At 39.8% G+C, this 22,786-nt stretch overlaps 2 protein-coding genes across 4 annotated transcripts in view; one reads left to right on the top strand and one right to left on the bottom strand.

Annotated features, from left to right (window-relative positions):
• Window positions 1-10,607, top strand: part of ZNF146 (zinc finger protein 146) — a 25,271-nt gene extending 14,664 nt beyond the window's left edge. For all 3 annotated transcript variants that reach the window (XM_077773797.1, XM_077773796.1, XM_077773795.1), the window contains exon 3: window positions 7,563-10,607. In XM_077773797.1, the coding sequence (XP_077629923.1) occupies window positions 8,333-9,211 (879 nt within the window). In that variant the 5' untranslated portion in view covers window positions 7,563-8,332 and the 3' untranslated portion in view covers window positions 9,212-10,607. The remainder of the gene's footprint in view (window positions 1-7,562) is intronic.
• The window catches only part of LOC144239570 (uncharacterized), a 25,517-nt gene extending 2,731 nt beyond the window's left edge, over window positions 1-22,786 (bottom strand). Inside the window, exons 1-2 of the mRNA XM_077773639.1 lie at window positions 22,648-22,786; window positions 22,237-22,581 (exon numbers count right to left, since the gene is read on the bottom strand). Of these exons, the coding sequence (XP_077629765.1) occupies window positions 22,237-22,581; window positions 22,648-22,786 (484 nt within the window). The remainder of the gene's footprint in view (window positions 1-22,236; window positions 22,582-22,647) is intronic.

The following is a 22,786-nucleotide window of genomic DNA, read 5'->3' as shown; positions in this document are numbered from 1 at the left end:
TTTCATCAGTACTGTTAATCCCTAGAGCTTGGAAATATGCTATAAAGAAAAAGGTATTTTTGTGGAGTCAGTAATGTTTTTGAGTAGCAGTTCTCAAAAAATAGCAGCTTTATTTATAGCCCACATAAGGGACGCCCGGGTGGCTCAGTCGGTTAAGCGTCTGACTTCAGCTCAGATGATGATCTCATGGTTCGTGGGTTCGAGCCCTGCATTGGGCTCCTTGCTGACAGCTAGCTCAGAGCCTGGAGACTGTCTTCCGATTCTGTGTCTCCCTCTCTCTCTGACCCTCCCCTGCTCACGCTGTCTCTATCTCTCTCTCAAAAGTAAATAAAACATTAAAAAAAAAATTCACAGAATACAAAACCCATCCTTTTAGAGTATACAATGCAGTGGTTTTCAGTATATTTACAAGTTGTGCAGTCATCACTACTAATTCCAGAACATTTCATCCTGCTACCCATTAGCAGTCACCTTTACAGTCTTAAAACTTGAGGACCACCTGAATCTTAAAAGTATTCATAGCAAGGAAAAGATCTATGTATGTTTATGGTGACAGATGTTAACTAGACTTATTGTGATCATTTATAATATATACAAATATCTAGTCATGTTGTACACCTGAACCTAATGTTATGTCAGTTATACCTCAATTAAAAAAAAAGGTTAGTGGTAAATTCTATGTCATGTGAGTTTTGCCACGATGGAATATATAAATAGACTTGAAGACCTTTTGTTTTATGAGGACTTTAATGATATTTACCTTATTTAAAAGTAAATTTGAGGGGCACCTGGGTGTCTCAGTCAGTTAAGTGTCCGATTTTGGCTCAGGTCATGATCTCAGGGCTCATGAGTTTGAGCCCCGTGTTAGGCTCTGTGCTGACAGCTCAGTGCCTGGAGCCTGCTTCAGATTCTGCGTCTCTGTCTCTTTCTGCCAAGTAACATTGAGAAGCTTTAAAAATGTATTTATTTATTTAAAAATAATAATCCCAATACATGTAAACCTAAATTATATTTCTTAATAAAAATAATTTTCCAAAGTGAAAGAAGTTGAGTGAGAAAAGTGACAGATGTTTTTCATATCTGTAAGTATCTTTAATGTCTGGTTTATAGAAGACAGCTAGATTTTTTTTTAATGTTTTATTTATTTCTGAGAGAGAGACAGCGTGAGCAGGGGAGGGTCAGAGAGAGAGGGTGACACAGAATCTGAAACAGGCTACTGGCTCTGAGCTGGCTGTCAGCACACAGCCCGATGCAGGGCTCGAACCCACAAACCGCAGATTCATGACCTGAGCCGAAGTTGGACGCTTAACTGACTGAGCCACCCAGGCACCCAATAAGAAAGCTAGATTTTCATTTCTTATAACATTTTATTTTGGTTAAAGTTTATGACAAAATTGTGACATTACACAAATGAAGTTAGAAAAGGAAGAAATACTTCAGAGGTATCTTTTTAGATAATTGTGGATATTCTTTGGTACTATGCCAATATGTGACAAATAATTTTTTCAAGATTAGTTGCAATATAGAATTTGAAACTTTATATTTTTTTCTCTTAGATAAAATCTATTGGTCTGTCTTAAAATTTGAGTGGATCTTTTACCCATGCATGACTTCTGTAACATCATGCATTTGTCAATTGAGTTATACAGATCTTTCATATATTTGATATTATCTTACCAAGTATTTGTTAATATGGTGTCTCACCATATAATATCAAAACATCATATTAATATCACCACCAGTCTCATTAGAAAAGTTTTTTAAGTATTGGGAAGCTATTGATCTCATGGTGGAGGATACAGGTTTAAAATTTTATTTATTTTTGAGAGAGAAAGAGCACAAGCTGGGGAGAGAGGCAGATAGAGAAGGGGACAGAGGATCTGAAGCAGGCTCTGTGCTGACAGCAGAGAGCCTGTCTGATGTAGGGCTCTAATTTACAAACAGTAAGATCATGACCTGAATTGAAGTCAGACACTTAAGTGACCAGGCCACTCAGGCGTTTCAAATTTCTAATTTAAAAAAAATTTTTTTTAATAGTTTATTTTTTATTTTTGAGACAGAGAGAGACAGAGCATGAGCATGGGAGGGACAGAGAGAGAGAGGGAGACACAGAATCCGAAACAGGCTCCAGGCTCTGTGCTGAGAGCCTGATGCGGGGCTCGAACCCACAAACCACGAGATCATGACCTGAGCCGAAGTCACACGCTCAACCAACTGAGCCACGCAGGCGCCCCCCAAATTTCTAATTTTTGCTTGGAAACTGAAATTTTATCATTGGCAATACGTGGTGTCTGTTGTTTTCCTTGAAATGGTTGTCTCAGTTGGTTCTGTCTCAAGAAAGTACCTATTGAATAATACCCAAGTGTGAATAACTAATTTGTAAGGCAGTCATTAATAAATTAATGGTGCCCTCTGAAAACCATGCCCTCTGAAATAAAATAAAAATGGTACTCCGTGAAAAAAGTGCCTAGTTTACGCAAAACTCAAGATGATTTAAGACATCATCTTGAGACAACTATCTTCCTTTCATGTACAACAGAAGTATATGTGTACATGTATAGAATTTTATTTATCGTTATACTTGATTTCTTTTCATAAAATTTGTATTTGTCATACTTTTTGTTTGCTTGGTTTTCTGTACTTAGCACAGACTCCCTTGGATTCCTTAGAATAGTTAAAAGCCTTCTAAATACTAGTTTCCACATGGCCAAATGCATGGAGAAATTTCTTTCCATTTTTTTGCCACAGATTTACTTGTAGAATATTTCTGCTCCTTCCTGAGTCTGAACTGGCCATACTTTGACCTGATAGCTCTTATCTTGTTTTTCATCACCATTATCAAAGACTTTTTTCATTGTCTTCCCCATGTTATATCCCCATTTTTTGGATTCTGTATCTATTGCCTTCCGTATGTACTAATTTTAGTGTAGCACATCTAGTAGCAGCCTGGGAGGAAAGGTGCAATGGGATAAAACTTTTTAACATTTGCATATCTGAAAAATGCCTTTGTCCCATTAGATTGGTAGACTAAGCTTAGAATTTTCCTTCAGAATTTTGTCTTGTAGCTTCTTGTGTTTCTGTTGAGATATTTGGTGCCATTCTATTTCTGTTCCTTTGGGTGATAATGTATGTGTATGTAGTTGGGTGATATGTATATATATATATTGTAGTTTGGTTTATTTTAATTTATGTTCCCTTTATTTTTTCCTTTGAAAAGTTGTAGTGCTACTTCTAGGTATACATCTTATATTATTCATCATGCAAGGTACCAAGAGTGCCGTTTATTTTTTATTTATTAAAAATTTTTTTTTAATGTTTGTTTTTTGAAAGAGAGAGACGGAACATGAGTGGAGGAGAGGCAGAGAGAGAGGGAGACACAGAATCTGAAGCAGGCTCCAGGCTCTGACCTGTATGCACAGAGCCCAACACAGGGCTCAAACCCATGAACTGTGAGATCATGACCTGAGCCGAAGAAGTCAGACACTTAACTGACTGAGCCACCCAGGTGCCCTTAAGTGTGCCCTTTAAGTTCAGAGATTCATGACTTAGAAGAGAGGAAGTTTTTTTTGTTTTTCTTTGAATGTTTCCTCTAATCAGTTTTCTCCTTTTGTTTTCTGGAACTTCACTCAGTTAACATATTACCTTGGTTTATGTTCTGAATTTGTCTTTTTAAAAAAATTTTCTTAAGGTGTAATTGACATATATTAGTTTCAGGTGTATAACATAGTAATTTGATATCTGTATATATTATGAAATGACCATCACAGTAAGTCTGAACAATACAGTATTACTAACAGTAGTTCCCATGCTGTACATTATATCCCCATGACTTATTTTATAACTGGGAATTGTACCTTTGACCTTTTTCACCTATTTTGCCCACCCTACCTCTGGCAACCATCAGTCTGTTCTCTATGAGCTTGGTTTGTTGTTTGTTAGTTTGTTTAAGAACCCACATGTAAATGAGATCATACAATATTTGTCTTTCTCTGACTGACTGCTTTCACTTACCATAGTGCCCTTAAGTTCCATCCATGCTGTCACAAATGGCAAGCTTTCATTCTTTTTTTTTATGGCTGAAAAATATTCCATTGTATATATGTATCATATTTCTCTATTTGTTCATCTGTTGATGGACATTTAGATTGTTTCCATATCTCAGCTATTGTAAGTAATGCTGCAGTAAGCATGGAAGTGCATATTTCTTTTTGTCTTGGTGTTTGCATTTTCTTTGGCGATATTCCCAGAAGTGACATTGCTGGGTCATACAGTTCTATTTTTAATTTTTTGAGTAACTGGCATTGAGTTTGTCATCATCTTTTTTTTTAAGATTTTATTTTTAAGTACTCTCTACACCCAACGTGGGGCTCGAACTCACAACCCATAGATCAAGAGTTGCACACCACTGACTGTACCAGCCACACGCCCCCAAATTTGTCGTCGTAAAGCTTCTACCACGAAATACTTGTCATTGTGTTTATATGTCATTGGCCAAATAAGGTAGATGGCCATGCTTGAGTTTACTAGGATGAGGCAATATAATCTTTCTGCACTAAGATTACCCTGTTATTAGTGAATAATACAGTCTACCTTTCCATTCCCCATCTTAAGATCAAAGGAACTTTTTGTTTCTTGCTTACAGACCCTGTTATTGTTTTACTGATAAAATATCTTGTAACTACCTGATTGGTTTTAGGTTTTGTTGCTGTGTGCTGTGCCTTACCTTTACTTCCTCAGACTTTATTTTTCTTTTTTTTAACGTTTTAATTTAAAAAAAATTTTTAATTTTTTTTTTAAATTTATTATTGAGACAGAAACAGAGCATGAGCGGGGCAGGGTCAGAAAGAGAGGGAAACACAGGATCCAAAGCATGCTCCATGCTCTGAGCTGTCAGCACAGAGCCTGACGCAGGGCTCGAACTCACAAACTGAGATCATGACCTGAGCCGAAGTTGGCTGCTTAACCAACCTAGCCACCCAGGTGCCCCTAAATGTTTTAATTTTTTAAGTTTACTTATTTTTGAGAGAGGGGGGGAAAAATGTGAGTGGGGGAGGGGCAGAGAGAATCCTAAGCGGGCTCTGCACTGTCAGCATAGAGTCTTACATGTTGCTTGATCCCACAAACCATGAGGTCATGACGAGCTGAAATCAAGAGTCAACCAGCTGAGCCATCCAAGTGCCCCTTTTTCTTAAGTGGCCTGAGGTGATCTCCAAAAATGGTTCGCTATTCACTTGACCCAGAAAACCCTATGAAATCTTGCAAATCAAGGGGTTCAAATCTTTTGTTCACTCTAAGAACACATGTGCAATTGCCCGGGCCATCAAGGGCATGCATATCAGAAAAGCCACCAAGTGTCTGAAAGAGGTCACTTTGCAGAAGCAATGTGTGTCATTCTATCGCTACAATGGTAGAGTTGGTAGGTGTGCACAGGCCAAACAGTGGGGCTGACACAGGATCGATCAGTGGCCCAAAGAGTGCTGAATTTTTACTGCATGTGCTTAAAAATGCAGAGAATAATGCTGACCTTAAAGGTTTAGATGTAGATTCTCTGGTCATTGAGCACATCCAGGTGAACAAAGCCCCCAAGATGCAACGTAGAACTTAGAGGCCTCATGCTTAGATTAACCCATACATGAGCTCTCCCTGCCACATTGAGATAACCTCTACTGAAAAAAAAGCAGATTGTTCCTAATCCAGAAGAAGAGGTTGCACAGAAGAAAAAGATATTCCAGGGGTGCCTAGGTGGCTCAGTCAGTTGAGCCTCCAGCTTTTGATTTCTACTCAGATTGTGATCCCATGGTTCGTGAGCTTGAGCCTCACATTGGGCTCTGTGATGATGATGATGCAGAGCCTGCTTGGGATTCTCTCTCTGCCCTTCACTTCCTCATTCTCTCTTTCTCAAAATAAATAAACCTAAAAAAAAAAAAAGAAAGAAAAAGATACCCCAGAAGAAACTGAAGAAACAAAAACTTAATGGCTGGGGAGTAAATTTTGCAAAAATAATGCAAATAAAAGTTAAAAAAAAAAAAAAAGTAGGGCTCCTGGATGGCTCAGTCGGGTAAACATCCGACTTTGGCTCAGGTCATGATCTCATGGCTTGTGAATTCGAGCTCCCTGTCAGGCTCTGTGCTGACAGCTCAGAGCTTGGAGCCTGCTTTGGATTCTTTGTCTCCTTCTCTCTCTGCCCTCTCCTGCTCTCTCTCTCTCTTTTTCTCCCAAAATAAATAAGCATTAAATAAAAATTAAGACTTTGCTGCTCTATTAAAAAAAAAAGTAAAATGCCTGGCTGGCTAAGTTGGTGGACGTGCAACTCTTGATCTCAGGGTTGTGAGTTTGAGCCTCACATTGGGTTTAGAGATTACTTAAAAACAAAATTAAAAAAAGAAAACCTTATGGACTCAGAATCTCCCTAAATGATTATACTGACTTTCACAAACCTTGGTGGCCAGGTCCTTTGTTTTAGCTTAAACAACAACAACAAAAATGAGTACAAGTGACAACCATCTTGGAAGGGCATCCTACTGAGGTTTTTCATGGGCCTTCCAGGTTCTGCAGAGAAGGAACCTTTCATATCCTGCTCACAGATGTATTTACCTGGTTGACAACATTTTTTGGCATCAGCTACAGAATATCTTGGACCTTCCACCATATTATGTATAGATTTAATCCCACTGATTTCTGTGGAGTACCTTTCCCTTGTCCTCTCATTTGCTGGGTGCCCTGGAATCTGGAGCTTCTTTGAATAAATTTCTGTAAAGAATAATTTCCATTCATACAAAGGAGTGGTCCTTTATCTTCCTGGCTGGGAAGGTAGTGCTCCAGTTGCAACTTACATGACCTTTTTTCTCAGCTACCATCCTTAATTCCTTCTTTTGATGTACTTGATTCCCTCCATTTCCTGAGTCTTTCTGATGTTTTGTGGCATAAATTGGCTTGACATCAGCATCTTCTGTGACACCTTTACATACTTGAATTTCCTCAGCTCTGCTGTGTTGAAAATCTTCTGTGTGCTTTTATGTTATTGGAAAATGTGTTAATGTCTGTGTACACTGATACTCTGATCATACCCTTTTTTCTAGTGAGCTTGTACCCTTGTCTTTTTAATGAGATTTTGGAATGAAGCAGTTGTTGGTAATTTCTTCCCTTAGGCATCTTGGGAGACTTTCTCAATTTTATGTCATCTTTTTATCCTACTTAGTAATTCCTCATTGTTCATGACATTGAACTTGCTGAGCTAATTAATGGGAAAGATTATTTTTCAAGAGTAATCCTTAAGCTTTATGTGCCCATGAATGTTAATTTTCTATGAAGATACCTCCACAAGGGTTTTCTTCTCAAAAAGTAACTTGGTGACATTGGTCATGAGGCTTTTTTCTTACTGTGCGATGGGCTTCCAAAGTTCATCCGAAAATACAATTCACAATTTTATTACTAGTAATAAATTATATATATAATGGTAATGTAAAGCTAACATTATTGAGTGCTTATCATTTGTCAGCCACAGTACTAAGCACTTTATACATTAACTCCATTAAATGATGATTCTTTGTACCCCATTTTAGAAGAAGCCTGAGAAGATGATGAGCAAATAGAGAGGCAACAAGACTTGGGAGGCAAGTTGCATCCGTCTCCAGTAAAGTATAGACTGAGGAAAAAGAGCAGTGAAATAAGAAAATTGGAAAGATCTTTCCTCTGATCTCAGACCTTATATCTTTAAGGCAACACCTTTTTCAACTTACCTGGAAAGAGTTTGAAACGCAATTTAGACTTAATCGTGAGAGAAGTTGTGTAGGAGAGAATCATCAATTTAATTAGTTTGGAAATCCTGCCTCCTCTTGCTCCTTATGCTAATAATCCCTTTAAATGTAAATCAGTGTGGAAATGTAAATCAGTTAAATCCATTTGAACCCCATAGAGAAACCGTATGAATTTACTGAATGTGGGAAAACTTTCACTCACATGTCCCACCACATTAAATGTAGAAGTCAGGCTTAAGAGAAACCCTGTTCTTCTAAAGAATACTGAAGAGCCTTTAGCTAGATGACAAATCTCTTTGAGCAGAAGAAAATTTGTACTGGAGAGAAACCAGTGAATACAACAAAACTTCACTGAGCGTTAGAAAACATACTTGGACAGAAAGCTTTTAATGTACTGAGTATGATAAAGTTTTCTCTTGAACTTTATCCCTTCTTCTACATTTGAAAGGTCATACACAGAGAATCCCTACAAATGTAAGAAATGCAGAAATCCCTTCAGCCAAAAGTAAACCCTCATTCATCAAAAAATTCATACTGGAGAGAAACCTTGTGAATGTGGGAAAGCTTCCATTCAGATGTCACACCTCAGTCAGCAGAAAATTTGTAGTGGGGAAAACCCCTTTGCCTGTAAGGTATGTGGGAAAGTCTTCAGCCACAAATCAAATCTTACTGAGCATGAGCATTTTCATAATAGAGAGAAACCTTTTGAATGTAATGAATGTGGGAAAGCGTTTAGCCAGAAGCAATATGTTATTAAACATCAGAACACCCATACTGGAGAAAAGCTTTTTGAATGTAATGAGTGTGGAAAATCCTTCAGCCAGAAGGAAAATCTTCTCACCCATCAGAAAATTCACACTGGAGAGAAACCTTTTGAGTGTAAGGATTGTGGGAAAGCTTTCATTCAGAAGTCAAACCTCATCAGACACCAGAGAACTCACACCGGAGAGAAGCCTTTTGTATGTAAGGAATGTGGAAAAACCTTCAGTGGCAAATCTAACCTTACAGAGCATGAGAAAATTCATATTGGAGAGAAACCCTTTAAATGTAATGAATGTGGAACAGCTTTTGGGCAGAAGAAGTACCTCATAAAACATCAAAACATTCACACTGGAGAGAAACCTTATGAATGTAATGAATGTGGAAAAGCCTTCTCTCAGCGAACATCACTTATTGTACATGTGAGAATTCATTCAGGTGACAAACCTTATGAATGCAATGTATGTGGAAAAGCCTTCTCTCAAAGTTCGTCTCTTACTGTGCATGTGAGAAGCCATACAGGTGAGAAACCCTATGGTTGTAATGAATGTGGGAAAGCTTTCTCTCAATTCTCAACCCTTGCTCTGCATTTGAGAATACACACAGGTAAGAAGCCTTATCAGTGTAGTGAATGTGGGAAAGCTTTTAGCCAGAAGTCCCACCATATTAGACACCAGAAAATTCATACTCATTAAAAACCCTGTAAATATCTTAAAAATTGGAAAGCATTCATCAGGAATTTAAACCTCGTAGCACATCAGAAATGATTATACTGAAAGTATCACAAATGAGGAAAACAAAAGCTAAGAACTTACTGGACACCATGGAATTCATACTGAAGAGAAAGACATTTAAAAGATAAAAATCCTGGGCCCCCCAAAAAAGCTGATGGCCCAGGTAATGCTGAAACTTTAGATGCATTTCCACTAAACATGCTTCTTATTGCTGTCTGCATTTATCTGGAGATCTTCACTAGTGTAATCAAAAAATAAGTTTTAAGTATTGGAAAGGAAGAGACTTTTATGGTATTGATTTAGTAGAACAGAAGAGATTCTGGAAATACCTATGCATCTGTTAGAATTTAGAATATGATATTAATGACAGTAGGAGGTGAGAAGATCATGGGACTATGTAAAAAGTGATTTGGAGGTAATTTGTTCTCTAAGGAAAAAACAGACCATGAACTATAAACAGAAGTAAGAACCAAGAGGATAAAAACAAGAATACGAAAAAGCTGTATACTGAAATGGTTGTGACCTTGGGAGTAGGGAGACATTCCTTATTATAAGCTCAAAAATTCTACTCTGAATTTGTATGCTTAGGAAATATGTACCAGTCTGCTTACTGTGGCATGATTTGTAGTTAGCCATAAGTTGGAAACAACTTAAATGCCCATCGGGAACAAAATAGAAAATACTTATGACGGAATACTGTATATCTGTAAAATTTAACAAATGAGATCTATATGTATTAGAGAGGATGATCTCAAAAATCATGTTGAAGGGGGAAAATGAAGTTGCAGAATAACATATATTACAATGCATTTTTGTAAATTTTAACTAAAACTTTACTCACAAAATTCAGTACTATGTATTGGTATGGATACATATATGTATGTATGTTTTTAAAATGCTTTTGAAATGGATTGGAAGGATACAGACCAAACTCTTGATAGTGGTTGCTTGTGAAGAGTGGAGCAGGGAAGGGGATGAGTATGGGAGGGATGGGATGGGATGGGGACTGTTTAAAAGGGATTTCATTTTTATATATAAATATCCATTTCTCTTAAAAACTAAAGACTGCAAGTAAATATATCAAAATACTGGATAATTCTGATTGTGGTATATGGATATCTTGTCTTATTTTTTGTACTTTTCTGTATTTTTAAATTTTCTCAAAATTAATAAGAATGGGGGTGAGGATGGGAACACTGTACCTGTAGAAATCATGTTCTAATGGATTCATTCCCAATCAAGTACTAAACTTTTTATAGAAAATATTTCTAAAATTTTATCAATGATGAGTGGATGAACTTGCTCTCTATGTAATATGAAATTATCTATTTTATTAAAATTAAAAATGATCACATAATCTGAATCTGTTTTCTATTTACATGTTAATGGTGTGCACTATATGGTCTATCTGTACATTTCTAACATTATTTTGCAACATCATCTGAGCTTAGAAATTTTTAAGAACTTTTAGTTAAGGGTACATGTACATCTTTAAAACATGTCTTTTTCAGATAAACTGATTTTGGAATATCGGTTTTCCTGTCCCGTCCATTTCCAGAAGAACAGCATATGCATTAAAATATAAGAGCTTGGGGATGCCCGAGTGGTGCAGTCGGTTAAGCGTCCGACTCGGTTTCGACTCAAGTCATGACCTCACTGTTCCTGAGATCGAGGCCCTTATCAGATTCTGCACTGACAGTGTGGAGCCTACTTGGGATACTCTCTCTCCCTCCCTCTATCTTTGTTCTTCCCCCACTTGTGCTCTCTCTTTCTCTCAAAATAAACTTTTAAGGGGCGCCTGGGTGGCTTAGTCGGTTTAGCGTCCGACTTTCGCTTAGGTCATGATCTCGCGGTTTGTGGGTTCGAGCCCCGCGTCAGGCTCTGTGCTGACTGCCAGCTCAGAGCCTGGAGCCTGTTTCAGTCTGTGACTCCCTCTCTCTCTGACCCTCCCCTGCTCACGCTGTCTCTCTCTCTCGTCTAGAAATAAATAAAAATATTTTAAAAAAAATAAACTTTTAAAAAAGTAATAAAGTGGGGCGCCTGGGTGGCTCAGTCAGTTAAGCATCTGACTTCAGATCTCACGGTTCATGGATTCAAGCCCCACATCAGGTTCTTTGCTGACAGCTCAGAGCCTGCAGCCTATTTCAGATTCTGTGTTTCCCTCTCTCTGCCCCTCCCGTGCTCGGTCTCTGTCTGAAAAATAAATGAATTATTAAAATTTTTTAAAAAAATAATAAAGCTTTTGGAGGCACCTGGCGGGCTCAGTCAGTAGATCACGCAACGCTTGATCTCAGGATTGTGAGGTTAAGCCCCACGTAGAGTGTAGAGCTTACTTTAAAAAATAATTTTAAACATTGTTTTTGATTGTTCCGGTTTTGTCTGTTTTTGTTTTTGTTTTTTTGAAAGCCTGAGTTGGGTAGTGGCAGTGAGAGAGGGAGGTAGAGGATCAGAAGCTTTTTATCTTTATTCTTGAGAGAGAGGGTGTGAGCAGGGGAGGAAGGAGCACAGAGAGAGGGAGTCACAATCCAAAGTAGGCTCCCGGTGGGGCGCCCGGGTGGCTTAGTCGGTTAAGCCTCTGACTTTCGCTTAGGTCATGATCTCGCGGTTCGTGGGTTCGAGCCCCGCGTTGGGCTCCGTGCTTACAGCCAGCTCAGAGCCTGGAGCCTATTTCAGAGTCTGTATCTCCCTCTCTCTCTGACCCTCCCCTGCTCACGCTGGCTGTCTCTCTCCTAGAAATAAATAACAATTTTACAAAAACAAAAACAAAGTAGGCTCCAGGCTCTGAACTGTCAACACAGAGCCTGACACAGGGCTCAAACCCACGAGCCAGGAGATCATGACCTGAGCCGAAGTCAGACGCTCAACCGACTGAGCCACCCAGGAGCCCCGTGATTGTTCCATTTGTTTAAAAAAATTCAAATTCCCAAATTTCCATTTGGGGTACATTAAATTTGAAAAGCTTGCTTGATACCACTAATTGGAAATAAGAGGCAGCAACTCACTTTGGAGTCCTAAGCCTGAAGGCTAGTATTAATGATAGGGTATAGGATCAGATTACTCAGGGGGAGTATGTGTTCAGAGAAAACAAGCTTAGTTTGCAGACTTGACACTCCAACATTTAGAAGCCATAGAGAGGAAAGAAAAGTAGCCAGTCTCCTATACTAAGGAGGAAGGAGAATATCAAGATCCCTGGGTGGCTCAGTTGGGTAAGCATTCAACTCTTGGTTTCAGCTCAGGTCATGATCTGTTCATGGGTTCAATCCCCGCATCAGGCTCTGTGCTGGCAGTGTGAAACCTGCTTGTGATTATCTCTGTCCCTCTTTGGCCCTCCCCAGCTCATGCTCTCTCTATCCCTCTCTCAAACATTAAAAAAAAAAGGGGGGGGGGCCCTGGGTGGCTCAGTCATTTGAGCATCAGACTTGGTTTTGGCTCAAGTAATGATCCCAGAGTCAAACTCTGAGCTGAGCATGGAGCCTGCTTAGGATGGTAAAATTTTGAATTCACCAGAAAGCTTAAAAGATTCTAACTTTTTAAATTCTTTAAGTAAAAGGAACCACACATAGAAATTGACAAACTCACCAGATATTTTAAAATTGACTGGAGCAGGGGCGCCTGGGTGGCTCAGTCAGTTAAGCGACTGACTTCGTGAATTTGGCTCAGGTCATGATCTCACGGTTCTTGAGTTCAACCCTCCTATTGGGCTTCATGCTGTCAGCACAGGATTCTCTCTGCCTCTTTCCTGCTCTTGCTCGCTCTCTCAAAATAAAACATTAAAGAAAAATAAAATTGGAGCAAAGCCAATTTGGTGCAAATACATGATCATTTTTGTCATCTTAAAATTCCTTATTTTTGAGTGTCTAAAAAGAGGCAGTGGAGGTTTTTGGAAGAGATGGGAGCTGGGTCCCAAATTGTGTCATGGCATTGACCTGGCTTTTTCTACTCTATTTCCTCACCCATCAATTATGGATAACTGGCCTTCTAATTGGGCTGTGTGTAAGTTGGAAGAGACACCCTTTTTGAGAACACTTTCTCCTAATATACCTTCAAGCAGAAGCAGTTTCTGTTAATTCTGGGGAGTGCCAAGAAGCATGAGTAGAGTGGGGAGGTATAGCCACATACACATACTTTTTATTACTCTCAGGTCATTTATCCTATGCTTTTACATGTTTTCACAGTGCAACAACATAGGCAGTTTCCTAGGGTATGGCAGGGGAAGCCAATCACACAAAGTGTAAAATAACCATTTCTATACAAGGTACCACCCTTTCTGTGCTCATTCAGAATAAAATAAGGAAGGATGGTTAGCAAATGCTAAGAGTGATAGTCCTGAATAGCTGGGATTATAGGTGAGGTTTTTTAAAAAAAATTTCTCCCCACCTTTAAAATAAATGTATTTTATTTTACATTTAATAAAATGTAAAGGGCTCCTGGCTGGTTCGGTTGAGTTCGACTCTTGGTTTTGGCTCTTCATGATCTCACAGCTTGTGAGTTTAAGCCCTGCATCGGGTCTGTACTACAGGACAGTCTGCTTGGAATTCTCCCTCTCCCTCTCTCTCAAATAACATTTAAAAATTAAAAAGCACATGTATTGTTCAATAAAGGTACACAAAAGTCCATTTATTGAGTTCCTTGTAGAATTTCTGCTTAGCCAACTTGGAGTCCTATTGAATAAGCTTGATAGTTTTTAAGCTTTCAAATCTGGCTGCATAAGTGAAACATATATTTTCCCTTTAAAAATTTTTTAAAGATGATTTATTTTGAGAGAGAGCACAGCAGGAGAGGGGGAGAGAGAGAGAGAGAGGGAGAGAGAGAGAGAGAATATGAATCCCAAGCAGACTCTGCACTGTCAACACAGAGCCTGATGCTGGGCTTGAACACATGAACCATGAAATCATGACCTGAGCCAAAATCAAGAGTCAGAAACTTAACCAACTGAGCTACTCGGGTGCCTCTATACTATCCCTTTGTAACCTGTTTGTAATACACATGATATATTGGCGTTCATCACTGATTTTACCACTGTGAGAATACATGAGAGAAGAGGACTGGCAGTTGGGTAAGTTTCCCATGCAGATAATGATGAACTACAGATGGAGAAAATTGAAAAACTAATATTAACATTTTTGGTGAATGAGGCATTCTAGGGCTGCCACAGCGAAATATCATAAAACTTAAGCCATCAAGTATTTGGTTTTGCGTCTCTCCCCACCCCGCCAAGTATTTTGTTAACAAGCCACCATATCTGTTGCCATTCTCGCCATTGTGGAGGCTGGAAGTCCAAAACCAGTTAGTGTGATGAGGACCATGCTCCCTTCTGAGGCCATGGGGAAGAATGGCGCCTTGCTTCTTGTGGCCCCAGCCATTCCTTGTTTTGTAATTTCATCACTCCAGTCCCTTTCCCCTCGTCTTCTCTCTGCCTGCAAACCTCCCTCTCTTTATAAGGACATGAGTTACTGGATTTAGGACTTACCTTGACTTTATTACATCTGCAAAAACCCTGTTACCAAATAAAGTCACATTCATGGCTACTAGGGTTAGGACCTAAAATATCTTTTCAAGACATAATCCAACCCACAGCCTGGAAATCAGTAAACCTAACTGGAACAGCAGTTTCTGTGAAAATAAGCTTAGACACATAGGTGCTTAAAATTTCCAGGATGAGTTTGACCAAATCTACCTGGAATGCAACCAGTTTTCTTTTTTAATGTTTACATCCATGGGTTTTTCTCAAATCTATATTCCCAGAATGAGTTTTCAACATGTTACAATAGTTCAAAGTATAAGGAGGGGTATTNGCTGAGAACAAACTGAGGACTGATGGGGGTGGGGGGGGAGGGGGGAGATGGGCATGGAGGAGGGCACTTCTTGGGATGAGCACCGGGTGTTATATGGAAACCAACTTGACAATAAACTATTTGTAAAAAAAAAAAAGGAAGAGGTATTAAGATATTGACACAGTTCCCACTGAAGGACTTTCATATGAGGATAAGGAATACAAATGTATAGGCAACAACAAATAATGACATCTGGGGTCCATAGGATGTGAGGCACAGGGAATGAGCCACATCAATACTAGTGGACTATAGAAGAGAAATCCTTAGAGAAAGTATGGCTAAGGTAGGGCAGAAAGTAGAGGTAGAACTTTTATAGTGTTGAGGTTTAGCACATTTGTGGTGTTTGTGATATGACTGGCATTTTCAAAAGCAACATGGAATGAATGATAGGCCCAGATGGTAGTAGAGGGGAACTGTGAGTTAGGATAGTTGACTGTAGTTGCCGTACTGACAGGTCTGAAAAGCGGGGCTGCAGAGGCCTCACAGTCCTGCTTGGCTTTCTTGTGTAAGGTCTCTGGACCATTGCAGACAGTCAAATCCATCTTTTTCACCTGTAACCAGAACCAGTTTTAATTTTTCCTAACTTCATTTAAGTGGAAATAGTTAAATGTCTGGTTGCCTAGGTTACTGAGATAATTGAAGGATTCTGGTCAGGCACATAGTCCAGGAAGGAAATGGCAGAAGAAACAAAGTTTTTAAGAAGATAGAGCCATGTAGAATGTGGCCATTGGAAAACATGCAATCTCCATTTATCTCTGGAGAAATCTGAGAGATGGCTTTGGTTATCTCATTGACATACAAACAATAAATATTCATCATTCTTCACTTCTTGTAAAGAATAATCAGAACTCCTTATATCAGTATTCAAGGTATTTCATGTGTTGTTCACTTTCTACTTTTCTAGTCTTACAAATCACTAATTTAAAGCATGTGTTTTATGCATTAACTAAAAATAAATGGCAAGAATGTCCCAGTTCTTGCTTTGCACTTTTCCACATTAACAACTTTTCTTGTTCCTTTTCCTCTGCTTGGAATGTCCATCACTATAATTCTTTTTTTTTTTTTAAGGCCTTATTTTATTTTGAGAGAGCGTGTTTGCAGGGGGGTGGTGAGGGGCAGAGAAAGACGGAGAGAGAGAATCCCAAGTAGGCTTGCCGCTGTCAATGCAGAGCCCAACGAGGGGTTTGAACTCATGAACCGTGAGATCATGACCTGAGCTGAAATCAAGAGTCAGATGCTTCACAGACTGAGCCACCCAGGTGCCCCCATCCACTAGAATTCTTAGTTACCATCTATCAAAATGTATTCATCATCAAATGCAGAGTTCAGCTGTTACTCTTCCATTGAGCCTTTCCTATTCCTGCCTTTGTACACTTGGAGATCAAAGGTTTCTGAATAGTAACTACCAATAATTAAGTCTTTAATATTTGCCAAACACTGTTCTGAAAACTTACAATGTGTCAAGTCTATGAAGTGTAGTCACTCATTTCAGTTTTACAGATGAGGAAATAGAAATTTACATAGCTAGTAATTAACTACTAATTCTTAAACCATTATTGTAATAGAACCTCTTTAGAGATGAAAAGAAAGCTCAAGACTTCCAACTCCTTTATCTTATTTATTTTATTGTTTTATTTTATGTTTCCAACTACTTTATTTTATAAGTCAACAAACTGAGGCCAGTAAAATGAAGCAATTTGACTGAAGAACTATAAGAAGCATAATGGATAAGCAAAGTACCAAATCATTCAGTCTTAACAGCTTGATAAGTTATCACAGGACCAAGAAAAATGACAGCTTGAAATTATGAAAGGGGGAAATATAAAAATAGATCTAGGGGCGTGCCTGGGTGGCTCGGTCAGTTAAGTGTCTGACATTAAAAAATATTTAAAAATAACATTACAAATAAATAAAAATGGATCTAGAATATTCTCTATATGCACACAAGGCATTTAAATTTTTAAAAGTTTAATGTTTCTTTATTTTTGAAAGGGAAAGAAATACAGAGTGTGAACAGGGGAGGGGCAGAGAGAGAGGGAGACACAGAATCCGAAGCAGTTTCCAGGCTCTGAGCTGTCAGCACAGTCCAATTTGTCTCAGCCAGGGAGGTTACCAGTGGATGCCTAATGAATGGAGAGTTGAAACTTTTATTCCTATTCAACAATAAGTAGGAGGCCTTCCCCTTCTCAGGTATCAAAGAATCCTGAGTGAGGAACCTAGACTTCTACCCACTTTTGGCCCAGACAAGGTGGTTATCTCTGATCTCTCAGCCATAACAATGTCAGAGGAAGCCAGCTAAAACTGAAGGTTTATTATTATTATTATTATTATTATTTAAGTTGGGGGCTGAGGAGCAGAGAGAGGAGGAAAGAGAGAATCCCAAGCAGCCTGTCTACGATGGGCTGCAGAGCCCGATGTGGGGCTCAATCTCACAAACAGTGAGATCATGACCTGAGCTGAAATCAAGAGTCAGACGCTCAACCAAGATACCCGGGCGCTCCTTATTTATTTTAGAGAGAGAAAGCATGAGCTGGGGAGAGGGGCAGAGAGAGAGAGAGAGAGAGAGAGAATATCTTGATATCTTGAGCAGGCTCCAGGCTCAGTGTGGGGCTCCATCCTACAACCCCGGGATCATGACTTGAGCTGAAATCAAGAATTGGACACTTGGGGCACCTGTGTGGCTCAGTCGGTTAAGTGTTTGACTTCGGCTCACAGCTCCCTTGCTCACAGCTGTCTCTATCTCTTTCTCAAAAATTAAAACATTAAAAAAAATTTTTTTTAAAGTTGGACACTTAACTGACTGAGCCACCCAGGTGCCCCAAAACTGAAAGTTTAAATAAGATCTAATGCCCTAAATGTCCTCATTTATTTAAAAAAATCATATCAAAACTAGGAAAATCTCAACTTGAATAAAAGTCAATATTTTGTCATGAGCCTAGAACTGCTCTAAAAAAATTGTCCATTAAAAAAAGTAATAGATTCCAACACCAGATCATAGAGATCTTAGAATTATCTCACAGATAATTAAAACAGCCATCATAAGTATGCTTTTATTATTAATTACAAAAACATTTGAAACGAATGAAAAATAGGAAAGTAAATTTCAGCAAGAAATAGAAGACATAGAGAGACCCAAATTGAAATTTTAGAATAGAAATATACAGTAACTAAATAGGAAAAAAACCAAAACTCAATGGATGGGCTCAACAACAATATGGAAGGTACAGAGGAAAGATTCATTAAATTTGAAGAGAGACAATAGAAATTATTGTCTGACAGCAGAGAGAATCTAGACTGAAAACAAAAACAGCCTCAGATAAAACAAAGAAACAAACAAAACAGAGCCTTAGAGACCTGTGAAGTTAAAAAATATATAATATTTTGGCACAGGAGTCCCACAGGAGGAGAAAAGGAAGACAGGGCTAAATCAGTAGTTGAAGAAATAATGGCTGAAAATGTCTCAAATATGGAAAAAGGCAAACACCTATAACCTACAGATTTAAGAAGCTGAGCCAAACAGGCTGAAAAACCAAAGAACTCCAAGTCAAGACACGTTATAATCAGATTTCTGAGAACTATAAAGAAAAAAATCTGGAAAGCAGTGACAGAAATGACACCGCACTTAAAGAAGGAAAACAATTCAAATGATGGCAGATTTCTCATCAGACGTCATGGAGGAAACGGCACAACAGTTTCCAAATGAAAGAAAAAAACTATCAACTCAGCATTTCTCCATGTAGGTAGATTTTAGCAGCAGTAGTGAGCCGCCGATCTCAGGTGGCCGCACAATCATGAGGATAAATAACCAGTACACTCAGAACCATTCTGTTTTTCACTTTCAGTACAGTAATCAACAAATAGGAGACATTCAACACTGTTATAAAATGGGCTTATGTTAGATGATTTTGCCCAACTATAGGCTAACGTAAGCGTTCTGAGCATGTTTAAGGTAGGCTGGGCTAAGCTATGATGTTTAGTAGTTTAAGTGTATGAAATGCATTTTGCCTTATGACGTTTTCAATTCATGATGAAATTGTCTGGATGTACCCCTATTTTTTTTTTAATATTCTATTTATTTCTGAGAGATAGAGACAGCATGAGCAGGGGAGGGTCAGAGAGAGAGGGAGACACAGAATCTGAAACAGGCTCCAGGCTCTGAGCTAGCTGTCAGCACAGAGCCCCACGCGGGGCTCAAATCCACGAACCGTGAGATCATGACCTGAGCCGAAGTCGGACACTCAACCGACTGAGCCACCCAGGCTCCCCTGAATGTAACCCCATCTTAAGTCAAGGAAGATCTGTATACAATTCTCCCAGTCCACTTAGAGTTGATATTTTACTATTTTAAGTCAAATGTAAGCCCCACAACCATAGTGTCTTTTTTAAATCTTCTGTTTTCTGTTTAGTGTTTATCTGTATACACTCACAACCCTTAAAGGGATGAATAGTGTTTTAATTTAACAGTGTTTTAATATTTATCCAGATATGTACAGCTTTTGTTGGTCATCCTTTATTTCTTAAGTTCCAAGTTTCCCATTTATTTTTCTTCAGCCTGATGGACTTCCTTTAGCATTTCCTTTAGAGTAGGGATATTGGCAATGAGTTCTCTTCATTTTCCTTCCAAGAAGAAAATTCACCAAGATATTCGCCAAAGGTATTCTCCAAGAAAACCTTTATTTCACCTTAATTCCTTAAGACAATTTTCAGGGGGTGGGGGAGGCCTGGGTGGCTCAGTCAGTTGAGCATCTGACTTCAGCTCAGGTCATGATCTTCTCATGGGTTTGAGCCCCACATCAGGCTCTGTACTGATGGCTCAGAGCCTGGAGCCTGCCTCACATTCTGTGTCTCCCTCTCTTTCTGCCCCTATCCTGCTTGTGCTCTGTCTCTTTCTCTCTCTCAAAAATAAATAAGGAGCTCTTTTCAAGAAATTCTGTATTTCCACTCAGTTAAAGAGTCAAATGTAGCATAGTGTGATAACTGTCTTAAAGTCTTGGTCTGATAATTCTAACATTTGACCAATCTTGACTTGGGCATCTGTTGATCTTCTTTTCCCTTGATAATAGACTACAATTTCCTGGTTCTTTGTGTATCAAGTAATTTTGGATTATATCTGGGCATTTTTAATATTTTAATATTATTTTCTAAGACTCTGTGTTCTGATAAAACCATCCAGATTTATATATATATGTAAATATCCATATAATATTACCATGTTATATAAATTTACCCCAATATATATATAATGTTACTCAGTTAGGCTTGGCTGAAATTTATGTTTAACATTCTATGGGCCATGGATTCAATATCAGTTTTCAAAGGCTTTGCTATGCTGCTTTGGGCATGCCCACACATGTGCCACTCTGAGGTTAGTCTAGGACTTGCATAATGGTTTATATCACAGATCACTTCTCAGAGCCTTTATTATGCTTGAGTCTGTAACATTCATGTGCATCTTGATGATGAGTGAAGGTCTTGTGCCAGTTCATTCACAGAGTTAGGGGATCCTTCTTTCTAGGTCTCTTATCCAGGATTTTCCCCATATCTATGACTGCCAGGGGTCTTTTTTGCCAGTCCTCTGTTTAGAAACAGAAAGTCCCCTGTTTCTGTCAAAGTTTGGGTGACCCACCTCCCCCAAGCTGTAACACAACTCTTTTGGGTGAAATGTCAAAAGTAGAGAAAAAAAAAATATATTCTTTTGGACCCTATTTTCTTGGGTCTCTTGACACTACTGTAGTGGCAGTGCAGTCTCATGACCAGTATTGATGTTGGTGAAAAGTCAGTAGAGAAAAAAGAAGATAAGGAGGCAGGGGGAGAAGAGGGGAAATTTCACACACACACCCCATTCTAGTCCTCTGGCTGGAAAGAAGGGATTTCTCTCATAGCTTTTGCTGTTTGCACCAATTGGACAGTTCCAGGACATGCCCTCCTTCCAGTCAAAGCCAAGAGATAAAAAGAAAAATACCCCAGAAAATATGCCTCCATATTGTCCATTCTTTTTTTTTTTTTACAAATAGTTTATTGTCAAATTAGTTTCCAAATAACACCCAGTGCTCATCCCCACAAGTGCCCTCCTCCATGCCCATCCCTCNTTATGAGAGAGTCTTAAGCAGGCTCCACATTGAGCACAGAGCTTGAGGCAGGGCTCAATCCTATGACCCTGGGATCATGACCTGAGCTGAAATCAAGAGTCAGATGCTCAACAGAATGAGCCACCCAGGTGCCTCTCTTTTTTTCTTCTTTCTTTCTTTTCTTTTTTTTAAATAAGCCCTCTCTCCTGGGTGGGGCTTAGAACTCACAACTCTGTGATCAAGCGTTACATGTGCTACCACCAAGCCGGGAGGAAAACTTCATTGTGTTCATTCTTTTTGTTTTTATCTGCCCCTCTTCCACCTGCTATTGTTTACAGTCCTGAGTTCTTGAGTAGTGCTTTTTGTGTCTGGTCCAGAGTGTTAAGTTATTAGTGGGAGAGATACTCTGTAACGGCTTTATTCCATGTTGGCTCTAGTAGAAGTCAGCCATCCCTGATGCTCTGATATTGTCTTGTTACATGCCTTAGAATGGATCTTTTCCATTCACTGATGCCTGGTACTCGATGGTCTTTCATTTTATTGACTCATGTCTGTCAATTTTAGGATATTGTCCTGTATTGATAATTTTCACTATTTTATTTCCTCTGTTCTCGCTTCTCAAATTCCTGTTATCCTGCTCAGTGGCTAGAAAACTTATGAAATTCTAATTCTCTTATTTGACTTTCTGGTTTATTTCTTTAAAGAAAGATATTATTTTTAAGTTATCTCTAAACCCAATGTGGGGCTTGAACTCACAATCTCTATCTAGATCAAGAGTCTAATGCTACACTGAGCCAGCCAGGCGCCCCGGTTTAATTTCTTTTGAGTTTCTGACTCACAATATGAATCACAGACTTCCTCGTTGCCCCTTACAGGAGTAATGTATCAGTATTTACACAGAGTCCTAGGATCTGTCGCTAAGGATCCCATACTCTCCTTTGAATCCCTCTGGCAGCTGACGCCCTCCGGTCTCCCCGACCACAGCGGGTTTGGAGCTGCATGGGTTTCCCCTCCCCTGGGCCGACCGCACAACCAGGCCGCGCACTGGTTCTGGCCTCGCGGGCGGGAAGCGACCCCAACCTACCGGAGAGGCTCAGTTCCGGGCGGAGGGGCCCGCTCCGCGCAGGGACAGCTGTGGCCAGGAGGCAAGTCGTGGTGACATCTAGCCCTACATTTCCCGGGGCCTTCTCCTCCTCGAGGCCACCCCCTGCCCCAGTTCGCGCTTTGGCCAAATCGCCGAGGGTAAGTGACCTCAGGGTCTCCGGAGGCCCCGCAGTTCCGGGCGCCTCGAGTCGCCGGGCTGAATCTACCGCCCACCTCGGAGCGGTCAGAGGCTTTCGAAGCTCCGGGCTGCATTGTGTAGACGCCTCTGTGCCCAAGGCTGCTCTCCGTCCTTCGCCTAGGAGCCGGGCTGTGGCCCTGGCGGCTGCTGCCGTCCAAGGTCAGCGCGGTGCGGGGAGCTTCGCCCGTGCAATTCGAAGCGGGCCGAAGCAACCTCCGAGAGGCGGCGCGGGAGGAAGCCCGGGGCCCGGGGCCAGAATCTCGAGGCCGCGGATGCCCGAGCCGACGAAGCGGAGGCGCGCGCGCCGAGGAGCGGAGGCAGGGAGGAGACCGGCCGGCTCTGTGACTTGCAT

The sequence above is a fragment of the Crocuta crocuta genome, unplaced genomic scaffold, assembly GCF_008692635.1.
Source record: "Crocuta crocuta isolate KB4526 unplaced genomic scaffold, BGI_CrCroc_1.0 scaffold267, whole genome shotgun sequence".
Lineage (NCBI taxonomy): Eukaryota > Metazoa > Chordata > Mammalia > Carnivora > Hyaenidae > Crocuta > Crocuta crocuta.
Note: the sequence above shows the minus strand (reverse complement) of the source record. Positions and strands in the feature narration are given on the sequence as shown.